Here is a 26119-nt window from a genome sequence, read left to right as displayed (position 1 = left end):
AGCTAACCTACAATAAGGTGCATTTTATCAATGCCACAAAGATTCAGACGACCAGTTTTGTGCAGTTTTGTGATGGCTCGCTGTCGCCATTTCATCTACGGTAGTTAAGACAGAAATAATGAATCAGCTGCCTGCTCACCTGCCAATCCCATCCAAAGCTGTCGGATTACTTGTGCTGGCGCTACATCAATATAGCCACTCAGGTGAAATTCAGCTCCTCCCTCCCATCCATCCACCAGCTCTGTCATATCCAGGGCTGCCCAAGACACTCTGCTGCCTGAGGTGAACCAAAAAAAATAGTGTGCACCACTGGGAACTGTAGCTTATTAAGGGTGCTGGGTCAGAGCATGGATAGGGAATATCAAGCCTCTCTGCTGGGGCTCAGACCTGCTTTGCACCCTCCTTATGATGGTAGTGGAAGAGCATTCCTCTTTCTCCCTTCCCTCTCCCCCCGCCTCCCAAAAAACATGCCTCCTCTTTCGATTCTGCAGACTGACGTCTCTCTTGCATTTGCGCCATAGCTTACTGGCTGCAGACTGAAGCTGTTCTCTTGCAAAGCTGGGAACCTGCCTGTTAAGTTGTGGGTAAACATTATCAGACGACACCGCGATTCTTCAAATAGCTCTTGTTTATTCACAGGCCAGAACAGAACTGAACTAAAGGGTTCAGCCAGCCTGCTTATATAGAGCTCCACTAGAACGCAACAGTAACCATTTTCTATAACTATCCAATCACTGAACGTCACTTTCGATCCCTTATTTGCATATGTGGACCTGAACTATCTACAGTATCCCCCTGCGGGCCCAGGGTGAGAACTTCAGTACATAACACTGCCCATCAGGAGCAGAAAACTGCACACATAGGTAGAATGGAACTTGCTCAGAGCCAGGGGTGCCAACTTCAATAAAATATTGGAGTGGTCCCCTCCCGCATAATCAATCTCATGACATGGTACGCACACACCATTTGAATGGCAGTGCCCCTCAAGTTTTGGAGAAACACCCCAAAAAATATTTTATTGTGGGGAGGTCCAAAGTCCCCTTGGCCCCTAGGAGTTGGCTCCTTTGACCGGGACTCTGTGGGTTAGTGGAAGGGAAAGGAAGGGAAATGACTATGGCATGAAATGGGAAGGAGAAATGTCATGGTGAAGCAAGGGGCACTAAATGGAGAAGGAAAATTGGGGGGTCGGGCAGGAGGAGAGGGAAAGCAGGGAAGTCAAAAAGCAAGGAGGATGAACTGGAGAGAATGCAAGGAAGCCAGGAAGCAAGGAGAATATTTTTTATTTATTTCCTTACTTACTTCTTATCTGCCCTTCACCCTAAGGTCCCAGGGCAGCTTTGCAGCATTAAAAACAATATTAAGACAGTTTGGACTAGATGGGCTATTGCTCATGGGTAGGTAAACTAAGGCCCGGGGACTGGATCCGGCCCACAGACGGTCTGGGAATCAGTGTGTTTTTACATGAGTAGAATGTGTCCTTTTATTTAAAATGCACCACTGGGTTATTTGTGGGGCATAGGAATTAGTTGATTTCCCCCCAAAAAATATGGTCCGGCCCCCCACAAGGTCTGAGGGACAGGGGACCGGCCTCCTGCTGAAAAGGTTTGCTGACCCCTGGGCTATTGGCTTGATCCAGCAGACTGTTCTTATGTTCTTAGTGAGATACTGCGCTGTATTTTGCAACAGACCACACGACTTCGAATCCATTTCCTTGACTAAGCATTATTTAACAACAGAAAAACAGCAAATGACTTATTAGTCATGGAAAAAAATGTGTTTGCAGAAAAGCCTATATATACGTAAATAGATAAAGATCTAACTGACAAAGATACAGTCTTAAAACTTTGCCGCTGTGCCTACGAAATCTGAGAAAACTAACTTCAAAATTAAAATGCTAAACTTTTCAAGATATGATTTCAAGACAACTTTTCAAGAGCGGAACAGCTGGTTCACAGGAAAAACAGACTGTGAGAACAAGATTTTCAAAAGAAGAGGCTGAGTAGCCAGACTTACCACACTGAGTTGAAAAGAAAACAAACCTACGGCAAGGATAATCCAAGCTCAACCAAAAGATCCCAGACTTGTTCAAGTGGACTACTTGGAACTCTTGAGTGGTAAGTTCTGCTGTGTGGAGACATTGTCTTTGTGCTTTTAATCTGATAGTTTCTCCCTGCTGCAGCTGAACACCACTCAGATTTGCAAAGTCTTTGCTTCCAGGGTTCACATCTGCACATTTCTTTAACAGCTGCCAGATCAGAAGCAAAGACTGAGTTTACACAGCAGTGGATTGCAGCCTGCCCAAAAGGTTGTCCTCAGGCTTTTCAGCAGGCTAGAATCCACTACTGTCTGTAAACTCACGCTTTTCTTTCTAATCTAGCAGATGTTAAAAATATGCAGTTGGGAAGCAAATAGTGTGAAAATCAAAAATATGGGTGGCTTGTTTATCTCCCCCCTTTTAATCTCATGATGGGACAATTTTCTCCATTTGTGAGATGGTGAAGTCCTTAAACAAGACTCTGCAAGGTCAACCTTACATATTATTTGTTTTGTACATAATTTATATGCTATCTTGTTATTCTAATTTAATTGCTAGATAAGGACAATCACTTTGCGTAGTGGGAATAGAACAGAATATTCTAATAGATGCTCATTCATTGGTTTCAAAACTGGCAAGCAATGGTTGGCTGCGGTGTTATGGACTAGCTGTAGTTTCCAAACTGTCTGCAGAGTAGCCGAAGTTTGAAGTTAACAGGGCATGGATCATTGTGACTAGTCTCCCTCTGTCTACAGTCAGCACATCAGCCTCAGCGGATAGAAAGTCCTTTGTGACACCAAATCTAGTTGAGTTTCAAGAGATTGTCATACAGGACTCCTTGACTACATTATAATGGCAACATGACTATAACTGTAAACTGTGTTGGCACGAACTCCATGCAGTTAGCTCCAAGTATGATTGCAGACACTTCTGGTTCAGGCTGGTTATCATAGGTGCCAACTCCCTGGGGCCCTTGGTGCCAGAGCACTCACAAAATTCCCTATAAAGGGGCCGGGCACTCACAAATTTCAGTGCCAGGGCCATGCACGCTGTATGGCACCCACAATCCCGGCCACCTATGGTTGCGGAGCCAAACTGGCACTCCTGCTAGTTATAACCATGCCAGGGGGAAAAAGAGATCTCCAGTTATATTTATAATTGATCAGGACTACGGTATCTACTGCTATATGAGGATAAATAATACTGATATACTTTTATGGGCCTGCTGTCATAATTTATATGACAGTGCTGCTTACATATTTAAATAAGCGTACATATTTAAATAAGCAAAATATTTGGAATGCAAAATTCTGTAGAAGTATGAAAGATTATTATTAACAGCTTGAATGCTGGCATTACATGAATATTATTGTTAATGTTATTTATAAAATTTGCACACTTCCTTTCATCTGTAGATCCCAGGGTGGATCACAGCATTAAAATACAGTGGTACCTTGGGTTAAGTACTTAATTCATTCTGGAGGTCTGTTCTTAACCTGAAACTGTTCTTAACCTGAAGCACCACTTTAGCTAATGGGGCCTCCCATTGCCGCTGTACCGCTACTGCACGATTTCTGTTCTTATCCTGAAGCAAAGTACTTAACCCGAGGTAATATTTCTGGGTTAGCGGAGTCTGTAACCTGAAGCGTATGTAACCTGAAGCGTATGTAACCCAAGGTATCACTGTACAAGATAAAAACACAAAACACACAATAAAAACGATAACAACCCAATAACCCCACTCCCCACACCCGCTCCCACTAACACATCCCAAAGTGCACAGGATGTTAAACAGCCAAAGGCCCTGTGGAAGAGGGACGTTTTTGCCTGGCCAATAAAGGTATATAATAACTATAGCATGTTTCTTTTACAGCACCGGTGTGGAAATGACCCAAGAAGTGCGTCAGGAATTGAACTGCAACACCACTAGCAGTCAAGAGATATTTCTCACTCAAGCACTTATTTATATCCCCATTTTCTGCTTTGGAGTCATCCTGAATGCCTTGGCCTTGAAGATATTCTGTTGCACTCTGAGCAAGTGGACTGAAACGAGAGTATACATGACCAACTTAGCCATTGCAGATTTTTTGTTGCTTTTTACTTTGCCTTTCAAGATGGCTTATAAGACAATCGGTGTGACTACACTGTGTTTGGCCTTTGAGTCTGCATACTTCATTAACAGGTATATGAGCATCTTCCTTATCACCATCACAGCAGTTGATCGATACATTGCCATAAAATATCCCCTCAAAGCAAGGCATATACGGTCCCCTCTGAAGTCAGCTGTTATCTCTGGGTTTCTCTGGGCCTTGATGATCAGCATTGTATATGTAACTAAAAAATTTGAGAAACGAGCTTCATCAGGGACTTGCTTTAGAAGGATTTCCAGAGAACCATCAATGTATGTCTTTGCATCTGTCATTTGGGGATTTTTTATACCATTAACTATTTTTAGTTTCTGTTCCATTCAAATCACAAAGAAACTCGTGAAGAAGAAGAAAACAAACCCATATGAAGAAAAGCGCATCCAGAAAGCAATCAATATCATTTTTGGAAATATGAGCGTATTTGTCATATGCTTCTTACCTATTCATCTTGCATACTTAATTCGGTCCATAGCTGACTTCGCTGAGGCCAGCTGCACTCAGATAGAAAAAATTGACAACTTTACAAACCTTGCAGGAATTATTGCCAACACCAACTGCTGCTTGGATGCCATTTGCTATTACTTTGTGAACAAGGAATTCCAGGAAGCTTCCATGAAGCTAAAAACCAAATATCTAACACAACAGAAACAAGGCACTGAAGATCAAGACCTAAAGACTGCATGCCCAGATATACGTAATGGTGACAAGTGCACCACCACTCAAAATGCTGTTTTTTCTGTCCCCCAAAGTGCTCCAACAAATAATGTGCCATTATTACTGCTTCAATGCAGCTCTTCTCAATTACTTCTCAATACAGTGGTACCTCGCTCCCACCCAGGTGGGTCAGAGCAAGGAAGTTGCGCCGCAGACTTGTGCCGCTGCCCTTGGCTACACGGTGCGCGCGGGGCTGCTGGCTGCCGCCGCCATGCCAATGAAGAGCCAGTTCCCCATCCGCAAGACGCTGCAGTACCTGAGCCAGGGCGACATCATCTTCAAGGACGCCATGAAGGTGATGACGGTGAACTACAACACGAGGGGGCCTCTCAGCAAAGGAGCCAGAAAATTTGTGTTTTTCAACATACCTCAGATTCAGTACACAAACCCTTGGCTTCAGATTGTGATGTTTAAGAACATAAAACCACCGCCATGCTTAAAATTCTATTTAGATACTGGGGAGCAAGTCCTGGTTGATGTGGAAGAAAAGACTAACAAAGAGATCGCAGAACATGTTAAGAAAGTTCTTGGTAAAAGCGAGGAGACACTGCAGGGAGAAGCACAAGAGAAAATGAAGCTACGGCATCCCACAATATTTGGCCCCAAAAAGTAACACTTGCGGCAATGTATGTGTGAAATTGGAGGCCATATTGCCTGCCCTGGTAATGTGCCATTACCAAAGGAGATGACTGGGAAATATAAAACTGCCATGAAAGAGAGTGCTGCTTCCTAAGCCAACTTTCTACGGCAGGGAGTAAAGCATTCAGACTGACAAGAAAGTGGGCACCTTAACACTGATGACAACACATTGGTCTTTTTACAAACCACCATTTAAGTAACAGAAAAATATCTGGACTTACTTAAAACAAGTAAGGATGAATCTTTTAAATAAATTATGGAATTAAAAAAAATACAGTGGTACTTCTAGTTAAGAACTTAATTCGTTCCAGAGGTCTGTTCTTAACCCAAAACTGTTCTTAACCTGAGGTACCACTTTAGCTAATGGGGCCTCCTGCTGCTGCCGTGCTGCCACCGCGTGATTTCTGTCCTCATCCTGAAGCAAAGTTCTTAACCCGAGGTACTATTTCTGGGTTAGTGGAGTCTGTAACCTGAAGCGTTTGTAACCCGAGGTACCACTGTACTGATAAAGTTGTATTACCTCCACCAGCAGGGAATTCATGCGTGGGGTGTAATGTCTCTATACACAGAACACACCGTGCATCTCCCCAGAAGTCCCTCAGATATGCCATTATCCCTGCATAGAAACTATGTAAGTAGGCTAGTGGGTCATGAGCTATCTCAAGCAAACACAAGGCACTTGGAGACAAAGGGTGCCAGCTTGCTTGCAATGCAAGCTGGCTGACTCAATCAGCAGGCTCCTGGCTTGGCACTATCAGCTAACCTCCCCACTGCCAACCTGGTTCCAAAAAACCTTATAAAATTCAGGTGTCAAGACTGTGGCCTTCATTCTAAGCAACTTGTCTCATGGGGAAAGACTTTGTATCTGCCCTATATTATTTTACTAGCTCTTCTGAAAGGAACCACCACCCTCTTCCAGAACTGGACCTCTTGTCCCTTGCATTACCAGCAGCAACTGTTCTTTTACTCTATCCGAATGCCATGACCAAAGCAATAAATGAAGGATAAAAAAGGTAAAGGACCCCTGACAGTTAAGTCCAGTCACGAACGACTCTGGGGTTGCGGTGCTCATCTCGCCGACCTTCCAATTGGCAAGCCCTAGGCTCAGTGGTTTAGACCACAGCGCCACCCGCATCCCTAAGTGAAGGATAGCAGATGTTTATTTTAGCTTGATTACGGACTCAATAAGCAATGATTTCATCCCTCAGAACAACAATTGACAGGCTCCTATAGCATTTCCAAGCCCCTTTTATATGTTGCAAACATTAACATTCTCAGAGACTAGACTGCAGTGCTGCTTTAAGAAATGGCTACCTTGAAGCCCTACCCAAAGCCGCCCGCGTCTAAAAAATGAGCCACCTTTTCAACAGGTGTCCAAACACTAGCTAAGATTTTTTTTTTCTTATTCATTGCATTTGTATACTGTCTTTATGCCAAGGCGCCCAAGGTGGTTTACAGTTTAAAAGGACTGAAAAAAATATGATAGAACAGGCGAGGGAGGGAGAGGTCCAAATGGAGAATGCGTTGATGCTGGCTTTGCCTGTGTCCCTCAGTCTCCACTTCCTCCCACAGGGCAGAGGTTGTCCATCTAACTATGTAGAGATTAATTAGTATAGTAAGACAGTACTTTCGCCAAAGGTTGTAGCAAATAACCCTAGCTTACATAGTGGGATGAAGAGCCAGCAGTCTGTAGACTGGAAGTGGCCTATGGAGCCTCCTCAACCAGCGTACAACAGGCCCACCCCCATTCCCTCCATGAAGGTTTTAGACTGAAAAAGCCCCTCCTGGAGTCAATAGGAAGCCATTTTCAAGTTGAATTATTGCACAGGGGAACATTTACAGAGGATTGCAACTGAGGAGGTTGACCACAGTGGGTCAGTAAGGCATGAAAATAGCAGACCCTCCAAGTGTCTCATATTTTCCAGGGACAGGCCTGGATTTACAGAAGCCATCCTGGTTTCTGATTTGATTCCAGAATGTCCTGCTTTCCTTATGATGGTCCTATTTTCATCAGAGAAATGTTGGAAGGTATGGAATTATGTGACCGCCGAACCAAAGAGATAAGTAACTATACAATCTTTAGAAGACATCTGAAGGCAGCCCTGTATGGGGAACTTTTTAAATGTTTAATGTTTTTATATATGTTTGAAGCCGCCCAGAGTGGCTGGGGCAACCCGGTCAGATGGGTGGGGTATAAATAATAAAATGATGATGATGATGAACTAGGACGTCCCTATTTTCACTGGAGAAATGTTGGAGGGTTTGAAATAGGTGTGTGTGTGTGTGTGTGTGTGAACTGCACTTCAGTTCATAAATGTCAATGCCACAGTATATTTGTCAGTTTTTAAGTTGCCACATACCTCCTCGTTTAGTTGTCATTCAGTGTTTGTGGGAAATTCCACTTTTATTTTTAGCATCACTTGGTTTCAGTTGTACCCACACATTTAACTCTTTGTTCTCTTCAACACTTTGCTTTCAAGAGAAAAATATCACGTTAATAAGGGGATGGAAAACCGATGGCTCACTGAATGTTGTTGGAATACAACTCCAATCACCCCAGACTATAAGCCATGCTAGCTGGGGATGATGGAAGTTGGAGTCCAATAGCATCCAGAGGACTATTTTTATGTTTATTTGTTAGTTACAGTGGTACCTCAGGTTACGAACTTAATTCTTTCCGGAGGTCCGTTCTGAACCCGAGACAGTTCTGAACCTGAGGCGCGCTTTCGCTAATGGGGCCTCCTGCTGCGTCCACACCACTGCGGCGCAATTTCCGTTCTCATCCTGGGGCAAAGTTCTCAATCTGAGGTACTACTTCCGGGTTAGCAGAGTTTGTAACCCGAGGTACAACTGTACCTGTCTATCTCCCATACTGCTTGCAACCAAAAAGGGCAAGTTATCTAACCATTATCAACGCATAACTACAGCTAGGGATTTCTCGTGTACTGTAGCCTGTCTCTTTCATGTTTTAGTTTAGATGTTATTACAAGCAATAAACATTAACCTAGTAATAAATATATTTGCTTCTGCTGTTGTAAATCACTTGTTATTTATTTTTTTAAAAAACACAAGTTTTTCTGAGAAGTAGAGCGTCACTGTCAGCAGCTAACTGCTTGGTGTAAAGTTTTTTGTTTTGTTTTGCACTGGTTTTTTGTTTTCCACTTTGAGGGCACTGTTCACTGAGAAGTTTTGTGACCAGAAATTTGGAAAAGAGGAAACCAGTGGTTCTTTTTACTTTTTCATTTACTCAGGGTAAGGGAGGGAGATTGGTAGCTTGCCTGTAACTAGTATAGTTTCTGAATAATTCTGACTGCAACAAGGAAAAACAACATTAAAGTTGCTCTACTGTGTAATTTTCCACAGAGCTTAGCTACAACACCAAAGATATGCATCTCTCTGACACCATTTACATATCTTCCCCTTCTTCCCACAACTAAGTACCTGGTAGTGATGGTGGAAATGCGTACTTAATCTTTTGCCACTACTACAACACCACCTTGAATTCACCATAACTTCAGAAGGGTGACATTTTAAAAAAAAAAACACAAACAGGAACTTTGGTCTGCTTGCTTCCCTCTAAAAAGAGGAAATAAAATATGTGGTGAAGAAGTTTACGGTTTGCATACCAGTTGTTTTTCAACTTGGGTTTTCCTCAGCAGTGAATCATGAAAATGGCCTTTGGCTTGTGGGGAGGGTCAAATAATGAACTCAACGTCCCTATGGGGACCCTTATCTCATTTGCATTCCATTCTATTCAGGGAATTCTAAAAGTCTGATTTTAAAAGAACATGTACTAAAAAAGATTCTATATAATTATTAGAACCTTCTTTCTATTATTTGTTCTTAGTCATCCGTTTGAGCACAAACTGGTTGATGTGCACAGGTTTGTATGACACTGAAGATCCTGGTCCAATGGTTATTCTAAAAATGCTAAGCAAATGTGGTGAAAGGGTTGTTTTACAACGATGGATATTTAAGACTGATTTGCTTGCAGATTAGATACCAGTTAAAATGGAGTTTGGCACATTTGTTTACTCACAATGAGGGTTCTTAGACACATTTATTTCTCTAGATTTAACTGCCATAAAGCACTAGGGGCTCAAAACCCTGTGGTCATAGAATCATAGAATCATAGAATCATAGAGTTGGAAGAGACCACAAGGGTCATCGAGTCCAACCCCCTGCCAAGCAGGAAACACCATCAGAGCACTCCTGACATATGGTTGTCAAGCCTCTGCTTAAAGACCTCCAAAGAAGGAGACTCCACCACACTCCTTGGCAGCAAATTCCACTGTCGAACAGCTCTTACTGTCAGGAAGTTCTTCCTAATGTTTAGGTGGAATCTTCTTTCTTGTAGTTTGGATCCATTGCTCCGTGTCCGCTTCTCTGGAGCAGCAGAAAACAACCTTTCTCCCTCCTCTATGTGACATCCTTTTATATATTTGAACATGGCTATCATATCACCCCTTAACCTCCTCTTCTCCAGGCTAAACATGCCCAGCTCCCTTAGCCGATCCTCATAAGGCATTGTTTCCAGGCCTTTGACCATTTTGGTTGCCCTCCTCTGTACACGTTCTAGTTTGTCAGTGTCCTTCTTGAACTGTGGTGCCCAGAACTGGACACAGTACTCCAGGTGAGGTCTGACCAGAGCAGAATACAGTGGCACTATAACTTCCCTTGATCTAGATGCTATACTCCTATTGATGCAGCCCAGAATTGCATTGGCTTTTTTAGCTGCCGCATCACACTGTTGGCTCATGTTAAGTTTGTGGTCAACCAAGACTCCTAGATCCTTTTCACATGTACTGCTCTCAAGCCAGGTGTCACCCATCTTGTATTTGTGCCTCTCATTTTTTTTGCCCAAGTGCAATACTTTACATTTCTCCCTGTTAAAATTCATCTTGTTTGTTTTGGCCCAGTTCTCTAATCTGTCAAGGTCGTTTTGAAGTGTGATCCTGTCTTCTGGGGTGTTAGCCACCCCTCCCAGTTTGGTGTCATCTGCAAATTTGATCAGGATGCCCTTGAGTCCATCATCCAAGTCATTGATAAAGATGTTGAATAAGACCGGGCCCAAGACAGAACCCTGTGGCACCCCACTAGTCACTCTTCTCCAGGATGAAGAGGAACCATTGATGAGCACCCTTTGGGTCCGGTCAGTCAGCCAGTTACAAATCCACTGAGTGGTAGCATAGTCAAGACCGCATTTTACCAGCTTCTTTACAAGAATATCATGGGGCACCTTGTCAAATGCCTTGCTGAAATCAAGGTAGACTACATCCACTGCGTTCCCTTCATCTACCAGGCTTGTAATTCTGTCAAAAAATGAGATCAGGTTAGTCTGACATGACTTATTTTTCAGAAATCCATGCTGACTATTGGTGATCACAGCATTCCTTTCTAGGTGCTCACAGATTGTTTGCTTAATGATCTGCTCCAGAATCTTCCCTGGTATTGATGTTAGACTGACTGGGCGGTAATTATTTGGGTCCTCTCTTTTCCCCTTTTTGAAAATAGGGACAACATTTGCCCTCTTCCAGTCTGCCGGGACTTCGCCTGTTCTCCAGGAATTCTCAAGGATGACTGCCAGTGGTTCTGAGATCACATCTGCCAGTTCTTTTAATACTCTTGGATGCAGTTCATCTGGCCCTGGAGACTTGAATACATCTAAACTAGCCAAGTATTCTTGTACTATCTCCTTAGTTATTCTGGGCTGTGTTTCCTCTGCTGAATCATTTCCTCCAAATTCTTCAGGTCGGGCATTGTTTTCTTTATCGGAGAAGACTGAGGCAAAGAAGGCATTGAGGAGTTCAGCCCTTTCTGTGTCCCCTGTTTGCATTTCACCATCTTCTCCTCTGAGTGACCCCACTGTTTCTTTGTTCTTCCTTTTGCTACGAACATACCCATAGAAGCCTTTTTTGTTGCTTTTAACCTCTCTAGCAAGCCTGAGTTCATTCTGTGCTTTAGCTTTTCTGACTTTGTGTCTACACGTGCTGGCTATTTGTTTGAATTCCTCTTTGGTGGTTTCCCCCCTTTTCCATTTTTTGTACACATCCTTTTTTAATCTTAACTCAGTTAAAAGTTCTTTAGATAGCCACCCTGGCTTCTTTAGGCACCTTCCATGTTTCCGTCTCATTGGTATTGCCTGAAGTTGTGCTTTTACTATCTCCCTCTTAACAAACTCCCAGCCATCATGAACTCCCTTTCCTTTTAGTATTACTGTCCATGGGATCTCACCCAGCACTTCCCTAAGTTTTATGAAGTCGGCTTTCTTAAAGTCAAGAAATTGAGTCCTAGTATGCTTGGCTGCTCCTTTCCGTTGTATAGTAAACTTCAGAAGAGCATGATCACTTGCGCCTAATGATCCTTCCACTTCTACCCCATTAACCAGGTCATCGACATTGGTTAGGACCAGATCTAAAATGGCTGTTCCTCTTGTTGCTTCTCCCACTTTCTGGACAATGAAGTTGTCTGCAAGGCCAGTGAGGAATCTGTTTGACCTTATGCTCTTGGCTGAGTTTGACATCCAACAAATATCTGGGTAATTGAAGTCCCCCATTACTACTATCTCCCTTCCTTTTGCATGCTTGGCCATCTGTTCCAGGAAGGCATCATCTATGTCCTCCGTTTGGCTTGGGGATCTATAGTAAACTCCCACAGTGAGGTCACTATTATTCTTCTCTCCCTTAATTTTGACCCAAATGCTCTCACTTTGGCTTTGAGGTTCTAAATCTTGGATCTCTTCACAGGTATACACATCCCTGACATATAACGCCACTCCTCCTCCTTTCTTGTCTGGTCTGTTTCTCTGAAATAGATTGTATCCCTCCATTTTTACATTCCAATCGTGGGACTTATCCCACCAGGTTTCAGTGATGCCTATTATGTCATATTTAGTTTGCTGTACCAAGAGCTCAAGCTCATCTTGTTTATTTCCCATGCTTTGTGCATTAGTGTACAAAGTGGTGCTTGACTTAAATGCAAAGCTTCAACCACAGGAGCTGCCTGCCCATTCCACCCTGCTCTTCCTCCTCTGGAGTTCTCATGGAACATGCCAAGTGGGTGTGTTCTGCCCACTAGCTCCTCATTGGCCTCATCTGGGGTCATTGTTAGGAAGGGTCAAGCTCTCTGGCTCCATGTGGGCAGCATACCGATGCTCTACCACCCCACCATTCTCTCCTTGCAGGCTCCCTGGTGCTTCCTGGCCCTGCTGCAGTTTGTGCAATTTATGCAAAATTTGCCACCAGACTGGCAGTTTGGGGAGCTCAGTGTGCCACGGCAAGCAACCCCTCTCCTTCTGGAATAGTAGAATTGTAGAGTTGGAAGAGACCCCGAGGCTCACACAAACACACACACCGCAAGGCCAGAATCTCAGCTAAAGATGGCCATTCAACCTCTGTTTAAAAACCTCCAATGAAGGTGAATCAACCATCCTCGGAAGTCATCTGTTCCACTGTCAAACAGATATTACCATCTGAAATGTTTAGTGGGAATCTCCTTGTAATTTGAATCCATTGTTTCGAGCCCTACCCTCCGGAGCAACAGAAACAAGCTTGCTCCATCTTCCATGTGACAGCCCTTTAGATATTTGAAGATGGCTATCATATCTCCTCTCAGTCTCCTCTTTTCCAGGCTAAACATACCCAGCTCCCTCAACCATTCCTCATAAGGCTTGGCTTTCAGATCCTTTATCACCTTGGTTGCCCTCCTCTACACATGTTCCAGCTTGTCGATATCCCCCTTAAAATGTGGTGCCCAGAACTGGAAACGGTATTCCAGGTGAGGTCTGACCAAAGCAGAACCGAGTGATTTATAAATACTCCTCTGTGTACATCAACAGCTGGCAGCAAGGTTGGATACACCAACATTCTGTATTTTGTGTATTTGCTTTGTAAATACCTGCTCAGCTTGGTACTTTCACCTCCTCTAGGCTTCTGATGGACTATAGAGCAGCCTCAATTGGGCCAGCATGCTTTGCGCCAGCTCCTTGAGCATTGGATTACCCTATTATACTGTAAAGACTGGAAGTTTTGTATTCAGACAGTAATTGTTATCATGTTTTTGCCATTTTAGGACTTTATCTGTCAGCCTGCCAGTATTCAGAGGGCACAGCTGGTACAAAACACAGTAATATGTCCCCTGCTCAATGTGAGCTGCCAAGAAGCGCATTACACCATAACACAATATTTAACCCTCCTGACAAGGTGTGATACACACAAGGTGTGTAGCCAAGAGAATGCAAGAGATCTGTCTGTTAGATCCTTCATGAGGACAGAATTCTGAATATTTTCACCAATAAAGTACTCAGAAATCTTTTTGCCAGTGATCCAGGAAAACAGAAAGCCGGTGTATTGTCCTCAGCTTTCTCAATCTTTATTCTCACTTCTTCCCCACTGGTAAAGCAGATTGTACCCACATCCTCTTTCTTTGTCTGGGCACCTGTAATGTTGCTAATCCTAGTTCCCTAATCACGATAGACATTTTCCAAACTTTCTTTTGAGATGGTCATATATGTCACTAGCGTCAATCTTCCTTTTCTTTCTTTCCCTTTCCCCTTGTCTAATATGCCCCTCTTGCCTCATTATCAATTCTGTCCAGGAAATTAACTTTCTGCCTAGTTTGCACATTAAGCTACAAGTAAGACAAACGATTGTTTAATGCAAGCAAACAATGCAGTCACTGCTGCACACTGCTCATGTCTGCGCTTCACTCTAACCCCAGTCCTGCTGCTTCTGCACCAGAAAGGACAGTGTAAAACCAGACTACTGGTTTGTTTCTCTCCAAGCAAACCACAAGTGGAACCTAAGGTTTGGTTTTGGCTTACTGATCGTGGTTTGTTTGTGGGACACAAACCATGAGCCCATACCTGCATGTAACCTATCTGGCTTGCTTCTCCCCCAGAAGGCAGCAGGCAGGTGCAGGGAAGGAGTGAAGCACAAACTTCTAAACAGTATGCGCCAGCATACTGTTCATTCTTTAAATTAACTGTGGTTGAAGGTGGCATGCAAACTGGGCCATTGTCTAAATATGCACAATTCTGCCACATAGTGGTGTAAGTGTGCTGCTGCTGCACTGTATCCCGTCTTGCTTTAGCCTGCAGCCACTGGGGCTAATAGCAAATGGGCTATTGATGTGAATGTTGTTTCCAGTATATAATGGGAAATGATCACTGAAAGTCTGTAAGTACCGTTAATGATGGCAGAAAAAACACAGATGATACACCTGGGAAGGCAAACCTGTGTGTTGTCAGCCAGGTATACAACTTGCTTATTGCCACCATACAATATTGCCACCTCTGAAATCACAGGCAGGGCCTCATCATGATTTATGACTTAAAACTCAGTCCTAAAGTGCTCTAACAGTCACTTAACAAGTAACAGCAAAATTATTTGAAATGACAGAGAAATCCTACTTATTTTTATATTTGCTATTTATAACATGGTCTCAACGATCTATTTTGACTGCTAATTTCCCAGCTTGTTCCGTTTGCTTTTCTACATTTTTAAGATAAGGCACTTTTTAAATGCTAGAATTCTGACACGTCTTTTCAATGTATATCAATCATGCCTCAGCACATCAGTCATTACATTGTCTTATTTAAACAGGTCCTTGTCTAGAACTATTTTCAAAGTAAGTGCAGAAAGTTTGGCAGCTGGCCTCTTCTCTGAAGCAATGTAAATTACTGTAGTGTGCGTTCATCAAAATTTCATTTCTGTCTGTCTTTCCAATGTATTTAATATTCTAAAAAAGAAGAGGAGGAGGAGGAAGAGGAGTTTGGATTTGATATCCCGCTTTATCACTACCCGAAGGAGTCTCAAAGCGGCTAACATTTCTCTTTCCCTTCCTCCCCCACAACAAACACTCTGTGAGGTGAGTGGGGCTGAGAGACTTCAGAGAAGTGTGACTAACCCAAGATCACCCAGCAGCTGCATGTGGAGCGGAGACACGAACCCAGTTCCCCAGATTACGAATCTTAACCACTACACCACACTGGCTCTCAGTATACAATGTGCCCCCCCTCCCCAAATATAGACCAGCAGAAAAGTTTGTGTGGTGTTGTATTATTTTGCAAAGAGTGGAAGGAAGAATGAGAAATATCCAGTCTAATTGCAATTTAGAACAGTGATTCTTCTCTGCAGCACCCTTACAGAGCTGTGCGGGTACAGAATATAGGACAGTGTGGCACAAGAACTAGGAGTAAAATCAGTCATCTTCCCCGCCTTTCCCCGCACATTTAATCTAAGCTTAAAGATGAATGCTAATGATAATAGGGGAAATTGTCATAAAATCAAATGTCTCCATTTAAATATGTAAGGGAAAAGGTATGTTGTAAAATGCAGCAATCATTGAAATGTTTTTGCTGGCAATAGCGTGCTTCCAGGGGTGAAGTCAAACCGCTGCGTTAACAGCACCAAATGACCTCCCCAGGGAACAAACCTAGGCAGTGTGTATGGAGGTCCTGGGCTGCCCAGAGGATAAGACCTGACTCTCGGCCTCGCTGATGTAGTCCAAAGGAAAGCAGAGCCATATGTTTGGCATCAGCTAGGCTGCAGGAGTTCCAGAAGGAACAACACACCATCCAACCATCTTAAGGACTCCACTCCAGATTTGTGCAGGGTTAACTCCTTAGTCTTTTCTTCTCGCAAAGATATCCCACAAGGCAGTTGGAGGTTTAGCTTCAGAATTTTCCTTCCCAGGCTGATGAGCCCCATGTGCCCCTCACTTACAGGTACCTCTCAGCATGACCTGAACACAAGCAAAAGCACATAAAGGCACGTCCTGGGACAGGGGATGTAACCTTGGGGAAATCTCAGCACCTGGGTTACAATCAGTCTGCTAGCCAGAAGTTCCCCATCCCTGCTTCAGCTCATCCTGTTTTCTGAATGATGTTGTTAGATGTTGGTGGGAAGGTATTTATTAATAAAGACTTCCAGCATCTGAACGAAAGCAACGTTGGCTGACAGCCGGCTGCATTTCAGCCAGCAGCGAGCTAGTAAAGCAACTCTGCCCCTGGCAATGAACCCTGTGAGATGAAAAATATTTTTGCCTGCTTTCTTCCAGCATGAGTCACAAAAATAAAAGGCTAGAATACAACATATCAGTATGGCCACAAGCTCAATCTCTGCTCTGAAGGATCCCTCAGCTCTCCACAGAAGATTTAGGTTGCAGTTATAGAAGGGGGGAAAGGAAGAGTAAGTCCCATTTACATAAGTTTTCACCATTACTGAATATCACCCAAACAGATTAAAAAACCTGGGATAACAGAAATATATTTGCCTATGATGCAAGGACCTATGGATATTATATAACAAATCTGCACTTAGTTTGTGATATGGCAACCCTACTGCAGCCCACCATCTATGTGTTGTGGGGGCCTATTGGCTGCTTACCTTTTTTCTTCTTCTTTGCAATCCCACACAGGCAGAAAAAAATAAGGTCTATTAATCTCTTGTTTGCCTGCCAAACATAGCAGATGAAGTGGGAGGCAAGGAGTTCACTTGGTGGATCACAGGTTTTGCAGACCTGTTTTAAACTCCTTTATTGAATGTTCATCTGCTATTTAAAAAGGAATAACCCTAGTGTTTGAACTTCCAGGGATATAAAAAAGCATTAAGCCAATTATACTATCCAATTGTTATTGAGAGGGAGCATAGCTCAGCGGTAGAGCATATGCTTTATATGCAGACGGTGCCAGGTTCAATCCTTCACCTTTCCAGTGGATTAGGTAGCAGGTGAGTGGACAATACTGGACTAAAGGAATAATCAGGCCTGATAGACAGCAGCATTGTATGCTCCTATTGGTAAACAATTAAGAAGCTTTTTCTGGCTTAAAATGCTCTAACCAATGAGTGCAAACACTATGGAATAAATGGCAAACAGTTGGCACTTAAAGTATTAAAACAAAACTTTATTAAAGTTATGAAATAACAGCCATAATTTAAATTATTATTTGCTGCTTGTATTTAGGGTTTAGCTCTTTTACCAAATACTCCCTTCCCTTTCCCTAACACTGGAATTCTGCCCACTGCAAATTTTCTGGTAATAGCCTAAGCCAAGGGCTGGTTACGCAACTGATTTGCAGTATTCAACCAACATATACTTGTTGAAATTGACTGTTCGTATTAAACTTTATTGCATCTAGGCAAACTGCATAAGGCAACCAAGGCAGTTTCTGTGCCAAAGCCAGGCCAAAACCATGATAGAAATGGATCTAGAAAATCAGTCTTCTTCCAGAGTGTCTGAATCTGGTCAGTGACCAGATAATAATAATATTTTACTTAGAATAAAATCCAGTTTGATTTGAAAACTGCCTCCAATTCAATTAATCTGTGTTAAGCAGAACGTAACAGCTAGCACATAAAGGCATTCTTGCAATTCAGTGATTTTTGAAGATTTTTGAAGATTTGAAGAGAATATTAAAATACAGCCCTTCTACTCTTTTTGTAACCCTCGTTACAAATGCTGAAAACTTCTTTACCTTTACTTTCTTAAACCATTCTTTAAAAGATATGCAGCTTTTCTAAATGTGGGTTCTGCTTCCTCCTTGTGGCAAGTACAGAAACTGTTTAAGACAGTTAAGAAACACAGGATTTCAAATGACAGATAGATTTCCCACACGATGGCACTGTTGGGTGGTTTTCTTTCTGAATAATGTTGCTCATTAGCTAAAACATATACATTTCATTGTGCATTTTGGAAGCTTCTGTATTAATTTTAAATGAGAATGGTGATATTTTACAACACAATTGTACTGCGGTACATTATGTTTTTGGGATAGTGGTCGTTTTGTAGTGGGGAGTGAACTTAGCTTTCTATCCCTCCTAGAGGCGGATTGATAAAATGGTTGCTCCCAGGAGAGCAACTCAAGAAGAAGAGGCCTGATAGACCTAGTCTTTTGTTGGTTTTTCTGTATACTTGTTTTTTGCTGTTTTCTAAGTGGTTCATTTCTGAGTTTCTCAGTTGCTTTGAGCCATATTTTTGTGAAAAGCAATATACTGTAATCATATGTACATGTTCACTGCTTTGTTCAGTTGAATTTACTCCCTAGTAAGTGCATATAGGGACGCAGGTGACGTTTGGTCTAAACCACAGAGCCTAGGGCTTGCAGATCAGAAGGTCAGCGCTTCGAATCCCCGTGATGGGGTGAACTCCTGTTGCTCTGTCCCTGCTCCTGCCCACCTAGCAGTTCGAAAGCACGTCAAAGTGCAAGTAGATAAATAGGTACCACTCTGGTGGGAAGGTAAACGATGTTTCCGTGCACTGCTCTGGTTCGACAGAAGCAGCTTGGTCATGCTGGCCACATGATCCGGAAGCTGTCTGCGGACAAATGCCGGCTCCCTTGGCCTATAGGGCGAGATGAGCGCGCAACCCTAGAGTCGTCCGCAACTGGACCTAAAGTGCATATAAGGCTGCAGCCTTCAAAGAAGATAAAGTTATAAAGGGCAGTTGGTTAATTCAAAGTTTGAAGAGGGTAGACGTCTGTTTTCAATGCGCTTCGCAATCCACAATCATGGGCTACTTCACACATTTCAATTATGTGTGAAAAGCATGCTGTTTTCACACTTGACAGTGAGTGACAAAAGTGCACCCCCCCCCCAATATTGTAGAAGGATGCTTTTGTTGACATGGGGTTCCGACGATCCATTTAGCTCCCCACCCCTCCCCCCAGAAACGAAAATGTTTCCCGCCTAAAGTGTCACGCTCCCCTCCACCCCCATCATATCAGGCCACAACCACCCCGAGTTGGAGAAGGCCCCGTTCAACCAATCAGCGTGCAAAAGCGGAGCAGCCTCCGCCAATAGGGCATCAGTAGGGCGACCGAAAGGGGCGCGAGAGAGGCCGTTGCCCCCAACGGCTGAACAATTGACGTTAGTCTCAGACGGGATAGGGCGCAGAACGCTCCACCGGTGTCCGTGAAACTCGTCATCTCCGCGAGGCGCCATGGTAGGGAGCGGGGGTTTCTGTGGTGGGGCTTTAGGAGGGACGGCATGGCGGGTGTTGAACCCCTTCGGCTGAGGGTGTTCTGACGGGGGCCGTGAGCTCGGGGTAAGAGGGTAGTAAGCAGGGCCCTATGGCGAGCGGGGAGACGGAAACCCGAGGTCTCCCGCATCGTGCGCGGCGAAGGCCGGCCGACTCGTGGCGCGAGCACGAGGGAACGAGCGGCGGTTCCGGCAGCCAATGGAGAGCGGCCGCGTGACCCCGAAAGGCGCGAATCTTGCCGAGAGAGTCGGTTGGTTTCGCGCCGTTGGCGGTCTTTCCTCAGGGCCGAGAGCGCGAGGGCTGACCGTCGCTTCGCCTCAGATTCGCCATGGTGGGGAGCGGTGGAATACAGTATTGTGGTTTTGCTATTAAAGGGAGGCATGGAGGAGGAGGCGTGAAAGCGGTCGCTTTCCTTTGAATCATGCCCACAGTGGGATAAGTCGGTGTTGAAATGTAAAACAGGTTATCCTGGCATGAAATCGTGGAGAAGGGCGAAAGGGGACCGTGGTCGGGAGGGAATGCACTGTAATTATTAACAGTTTGGGAAGTGCGTAGTGGCCAGATAACGGCAAAATGCTGTGAAAGATGACAGGTAATGAGTGCATAAGTAAAACTTGATTGGATCATATGGGAGGTAAGAGAAATACATTCCTCTTTGAAAGTGTTAGTTAAACAGGCCTCGGATATTCCATTAAATAGATTATCTAGGCTGAGATAGTGGTGTGTTTGAAAAGAGAGCCACTTTAAAAAAATAGTCTTTGGTATCTGTGATGGTACAATTTTTTTAAAAAAAATCTCGAGTCATTTACAAAAGAGCAAACTAATTTTCACTCTTCTATGTGTCTTTGTTTTGTTGTTTTTTTAACAGCGTGAGTGTATATCTATCCATGTTGGACAGGCTGGTGTTCAGATTGGTAATGCTTGCTGGGAGCTGTATTGTCTTGAACATGGAATCCAACCTGATGGTCAGATGCCAAGTGACAAGACCATAGGAGGTGGTGATGATTCTTTCAACACTTTTTTTAGTGAAACTGGAGCTGGCAAGCATGTGCCTAGAGCTGTCTTTGTGGACCTTGAGCCAACTGTGGTTGGTAGGTATATTGCTGCTTTCTGGTGTATGAAATTGCTAGTGTTAAATAGACTATATTGCAGTTTTGAGCATTATATTAGAGTTATTATAGATTAATATTAACTTTAGCAATACAGATTTTACAAAATAGTTTTGTGGCAAGCTATCTGTTTTTTTTTACCATTTCATGCATAATGTTTTAAGGCTAAATGCATCAGGCAAAGGTGAAATAGGAATGGTTTACAAGATTCTTTATAATTTTTTATAGATGAAGTGCGTACAGGCACTTATAGGCAGTTATTTCATCCTGAGCAACTTATTACTGGAAAAGAAGATGCTGCCAACAATTATGCCCGAGGCCACTATACCATAGGAAAAGAGATTGTTGATTTAGTGCTGGATCGCATTCGCAAACTGGTAAGTTTTAGTAGAAAACTAAGAACAGACACCAACCCAATTCGCTACCTTTCAAACTAGTCAGAAAAATTATTCTATTATGAAAATAGGAGAGTACATTTAAATGGAAAGTATCATTAACAGGCCATAAATCCAAAGGACACACACAACCAAATTGCTAATCACACCCTACCTACCACCTCCCATCTTTATACAAACTTAACTTACAAGACCCATCAATCTTGAATTAATTTGACATCTGCACAGACAGCTATAGAACTACTGTAAGTGAGTAGGTTTTTGTAACACATACACTTGTACAGAGAGCAATAAAATATCAACACATGAGTATTGCATAGGTATCTTCTATGTTCACAGGATTTTGGTATGTACAGACTTCCCATGTTTTGGTTTAGGTCCTTAATCTTAAAGGTATAATTTTATTGTGTCAGAATAGAGTTTAAAGGTGATTGAAATAGATTTAGTAGACTTAACAAAGACAGGAAAATTGGTTCTTTATTGCACATTAAAAAGTATTCCCAAAGTCATGCACTGTAACTGACCACATAAATAATTAGAAGTCATTTTTTGTGTCTTAGATGGGGGGGGCATACACCAGTAACAAGCTAATTTTATCCAAGGCAACTATGTTATCTGAAATAGATAAATAAATAAATTCTCTTTTGTTCACACATACCATTTTTTAATATTTTTCTAGAAGTCTTTGATTTCAAGTAAAATGTACTAAAGATTTCATTTTACTACTTATTAAATTCAGTGCATTGTATCAAACATTAAACATCTTTGTAGACCCACTGAAATTAATGGGTTTGATTAATTTAAGTTGACTTATTAGTTCTACACTAAATAGAACTTACTAGTGTAGAATGCAATACTGAACTACTGCTTAGCTTTATCAAACATCAAAACAGCATATTTCATGAAATAATCAGACAACATTAAATAAGTCTAGGATCATTAGATTTTAAGACTTTTTAAGAAAAATGGAAGGAAATTTTTAATTAGCCAAATATTTTAAATGCACACAGTGAAAACAAGTGATTTCTAGGAATGATTTGTACATTAAGTACACACTTAGAATATTAATATTTCGCTTGCTGTCTTTTTCTTCTAGGCTGATTTGTGCACAGGTCTTCAGGGTTTCCTTATTTTTCATAGTTTCGGAGGAGGCACTGGCTCTGGATTTGCATCTTTACTCATGGAAAGACTGTCAGTTGATTATGGCAAAAAGTCCAAATTGGAGTTTGCTATTTACCCAGCTCCACAGGTATCTACTGCTGTAGTAGAGCCTTATAATTCTATCCTTACTACACACACAACATTGGAGCATTCTGACTGTGCCTTCATGGTAGATAATGAAGCTATTTATGATATATGTCGACGCAATCTTGACATTGAACGCCCCACTTACACCAACCTAAATCGTCTCATTGGCCAAATTGTTTCATCTATCACGGCTTCACTCCGTTTTGATGGTGCTCTGAATGTAGATCTGACAGAATTTCAGACAAATCTTGTCCCATACCCACGAATCCATTTTCCTTTGGCAACATACGCACCTGTCATCTCAGCTGAAAAGGCATACCATGAGCAGTTGTCTGTCGCTGAAATTACTAATGCATGTTTTGAGCCAGCCAACCAGATGGTAAAGTGTGACCCTCGCCATGGCAAATATATGGCCTGCTGCATGTTATACAGAGGTGATGTTGTCCCAAAAGATGTCAATGCAGCTATTGCAACTATCAAGACAAAGCGTACCATTCAGTTTGTGGATTGGTGTCCAACTGGATTCAAGGTATTTTAAAGCATTTTAAGTGAATTTACAGAACCTTTCAGCCATTTCTTTATAGGTGGTTTTCATGGTGCACAAGCTGTCCATAAGTTCATTTTTAATCTGTTGTAAATTAACAACTAATAGGTAGTTGTTTTCACATTTGCCATTTTAACAGTGCAGTCATAATTTTGAAAGTGAAATTAGTCAAATTAGCTCATAGAAAATGCTGCACTAATCAAATAAGGTTTTAAAAGTTTCTTGAAGATGCAGGCCTCAGTCTAGGGTCTCAGACAGGGTACATTTGTTCATTTATGAGGCCCCTTTCATTCTTTCAGAGCAGATCCTTGTCACATAGTTGTATTGAATTCCAAAAATTTCCAGATACTTTTTAGAGGCAGGCCCATGTGCCGTGCTTCGTAATCCAAATGGGAGAGTATGCAGTATTCAGTGCACTTAAAAAACACTACGTATGATATGCAAGTGCATTTTAGATATCCCAGCAATATTAAATTATTATTTTTTTATAAGATATTTATTGAAATTTCAACATGTTACAAAAATAAGAAAAAAGAAAAAAACCATATAAAATAAAAGCAGTTAAAAACAAATCAGTCTTTCCATATCTTGTCTTTCATTTGCTTGTTTCCCTGACCACCTCACACCTCCCTCCCTTGTATTCCAGATCAATTAGTTAATTCAGCAAATCCTTTCCCTCTTTGATTTTGTCTTAATCTTTTATCTTAATATATTGTAGCTTTAGATTATCACCTGTTAACAGCCCATTTTTACATATTCCTTTATAACATTGCTGCTAAAAAACCACTTAACTTCAATCCAACATCATTCTAACATTCATTAATTCTGCAGTATTTCTGTAAGTAGTCTTTAAATTTCTTCCAATCTTCTTCCACCAACTCTTCTCCCTGGTCTTGGATTCTGCCGGTCATTTCCACCAACCAGCAATATTAAATTCATGTAAATTACATTTCTTATTTGTCACTAAGAGGCACAAGATATCCAGTGGTTTGGAAAGTACATAGTCGTACCACTTTTTTACTAATTTGTGGCAGTTAGCATTTCCTATCATCATTAAGCTCTCAAAGTAGAATATTAAAGGGTGAGATTTTTCCTTTAAAAATTTTCTAGCTAAGGACTATTATTATTTCTATTTTTTATTTTCCCTTTTACCCAGAGTGCTCAGAGTACTATACAGTGGTACTTCAGGTTACAGACGCTTCAGGTTACAGACTCCACTAACCCAGAAATAGTACCTCGGGTTAAGAACTTTGCTTCAGGATGAGAACCGAAATTGCATGGCAGCAGCAGTGGGAGGCCCTATTAGCTAAAATGGTACCTCAGGTTAAGAACAGACCTCCAGAATGAATTAAGTTCTTAACCCGAGGTACCACTGTATGTAGTGGCATCGCATTTTATTCTCACAGCCTTATAAAGTAGTGTAGGCAGAGAGATTGTGGCTACCCTGAAAATAAGCTTCATAGCATAGTTTGGGATTTGAGTACAAGTCTCCTTGATTAAAGAACAACTGTTTGCTACACCACATCAACTAACCTATTAAAAGTAAAATAAAAAAAGTATGTAACAGAAATCACCCCTTAAACAGATGGCTCATATAGAAATGGGCTTCAGATTTTTACTCTGCGGAACAAAGACATTTGGGCAAGGAAGGAGGTCCAGTTTTCTCCATTCCCTCAAATAGGTGACCAGATGGAACAGCGCCCGTCATTGCTTTTACTGATTTTCAGAATTGGAATAATGTAGGTTTTAAGAAGTAGGGTTTGCCTGTCGTTTTTAAAGTATTTGTTTAGCATTGGGGGGGGGGGGACTTAACTAGATAGAGAGACTTTTAAATAGTTTGCCCTTTCCTGGTAGATTTTGTGATCTTTGTGTGTGCCAAGAATGTGATCTAAGATATTAATAAGCTAACCATATATTTAACAGTATTGTTACTATTATTATTTGAATTTATATACTGCCCTATACCCAGAGGGCTTTCTTGGCTGAAATCTAACTTAATGATGACTGCATTCCGAATGTTAATCCTGTGTAGTTTTATCGTTTTATTGATACACACAACCCCCGGGTCAAAAGTACAGTCTGCTCACAGTGGGATCCTCATGATTGCCCACAAACCCATTTGTCCTTCCCTCCCTATGGTGTAGAAGCAGAACCTCAGGGCATAGTGGAGAATAGATACATACATTTTTTATATTCTCACCTACCTGATTGTCTTGTTCAAGTTGCTTAATATTCAGTTCACCTCTAATTTTCTTTCTGTAATGTCCTTGCCTGCTGTAATGGGAATTAAGGAAAAAGCAAAACTCATAAGCCCTGCAATGATTCCATTGAATGTGGGTGGTGGAGCTATAGGGAAACATAATTAAACTTTCATTTTTCTTCTAGGTGGGCATTAATTACCAGCCTCCTACTGTTGTGCCAGGAGGGGATCTGGCCAAGGTGCAACGTGCTGTGTGTATGTTAAGTAATACAACTGCCATTGCAGAAGCTTGGGCTCGTCTTGACCATAAATTTGACCTGATGTATGCTAAACGAGCCTTTGTGCATTGGTATGTTGGAGAAGGTATGGAGGAAGGAGAATTTTCTGAAGCTCGTGAAGATCTAGCTGCTCTTGAGAAAGATTATGAAGAAGTGGGTGTTGATTCTGTGGAAGCTGAGGCTGAAGAAGGGGAAGAGTATTAGAAAAAAGTAATGTCAGATGATTATTTGAAAATATTTTCATACTTCAGTTCACTTGTTCTGTTTCAAATAAACATTTAAGCGTTCTAGCAGTTTCGTTTAATCATTTAAAATAGCTTTAAAATCTTTCTTAGAATAGTTATAAATATATTCTGAGAAAAGTATAAAATAAAGTTTCTGTCAGAAATGCTATATACGGCCTCCTAGATTTGAAGATCTATTCTCCCTTCCCCCTTGCATTCCTTTTGCAACGATCTTGAAAACCTGAAAAATGAAAAATTTATATTGAAAAGAATCATACTAATACGTTACAGGATCCTAAATCTTAGCAGACATGTCTTTATAATGAAAATCACATGGGGATATCATTGTGCACATTGAGCTTTGTGTTAAATAAAGAAATATGAATGAATGTATGTATATATTCCGTTATTTCTTTTTTTAAAAGTTTCTGTTTCCTATCCTATGGTTTAATAGAACCTGATAATGGTGTCATGTTCCGCCTTATACAGGACATTTCCAGAACCAACTGGAAAGAATACCTCATGAAAGTATCCTTAAAGCTTAGGTAGAAAAACTATGTAATCTGTCCATGTAAATTTTAAAGACAAAATGCAAGCAATACATTGAGA

At 41.8% G+C, this 26119-nt stretch overlaps 2 protein-coding genes and 1 long non-coding RNA gene across 4 annotated transcripts in view; 2 read left to right on the top strand and 1 right to left on the bottom strand.

Annotated features, from left to right (window-relative positions):
* Window positions 1-2524, bottom strand: part of LOC310678736 — a 34503-nt gene extending 31979 nt beyond the window's left edge. The window contains exon 1 of the long non-coding RNA XR_014511914.1: window positions 2014-2524. This is a non-coding gene — a long non-coding RNA (uncharacterized lncRNA). The remainder of the gene's footprint in view (window positions 1-2013) is intronic.
* A 2214-nt stretch (window positions 2525-4738) lies between these two features.
* Window positions 4739-5807, top strand: LOC310678696 (small ribosomal subunit protein mS25-like). The gene has a single exon (XM_083443037.1). The coding sequence runs from the start codon at window positions 4880-4882 to the stop codon at window positions 5507-5509; it is 630 nt and encodes a 209-aa protein (XP_083299163.1). The 5' UTR covers window positions 4739-4879; the 3' UTR covers window positions 5510-5807.
* Window positions 5808-19315: 13508 nt separating this feature from the next.
* Window positions 19316-25899, top strand: LOC310678630 (tubulin alpha-3 chain). Of its 2 annotated transcripts, none has more exons than XM_083442860.1 (5): window positions 19316-19476; window positions 20381-20603; window positions 20850-20998; window positions 22113-22793; window positions 25194-25899. In XM_083442860.1, the coding sequence occupies exons 1-5, from the start codon at window positions 19474-19476 to the stop codon at window positions 25488-25490; spliced, it is 1353 nt and encodes a 450-aa protein (XP_083298986.1). In that variant the 5' UTR covers window positions 19316-19473; the 3' UTR covers window positions 25491-25899. The 2 variants fall into 2 exon arrangements, with proteins under 2 accessions (XP_083298986.1, XP_083298987.1); XM_083442861.1 differs by lacking the exon at window positions 19316-19476 and adding an exon at window positions 19717-19843.
* Window positions 25900-26119: the final 220 nt, after the last annotated feature.

This window comes from Podarcis tiliguerta (assembly GCF_965153285.1).
Source record: "Podarcis tiliguerta genome assembly, chromosome: 5".
NCBI classification, from domain to species: Eukaryota; Metazoa; Chordata; class Lepidosauria; order Squamata; family Lacertidae; genus Podarcis; species Podarcis tiliguerta.
This window is presented reverse-complemented; position numbering and strand designations above follow the sequence as displayed.

Excerpts from the sequence above, each read along its gene's own strand:
- LOC310678630 (XM_083442860.1), top strand. Across the intron at positions 20,999-22,112 it reads TGGATCGCATTCGCAAACTG|GCTGATTTGTGCACAGGTCT; the intron begins GTAAGTTTTAGT and ends TTTTTCTTCTAG. Across the intron at positions 22,794-25,193 it reads GGTGTCCAACTGGATTCAAG|GTGGGCATTAATTACCAGCC; the intron begins GTATTTTAAAGC and ends TTTTTCTTCTAG.
- LOC310678696 (XM_083443037.1), top strand. The coding sequence starts at position 4,880 with ATGGTGACAAGTGCACCACCACTCAAAATGCTGTTTTTTCTGTCCCCC.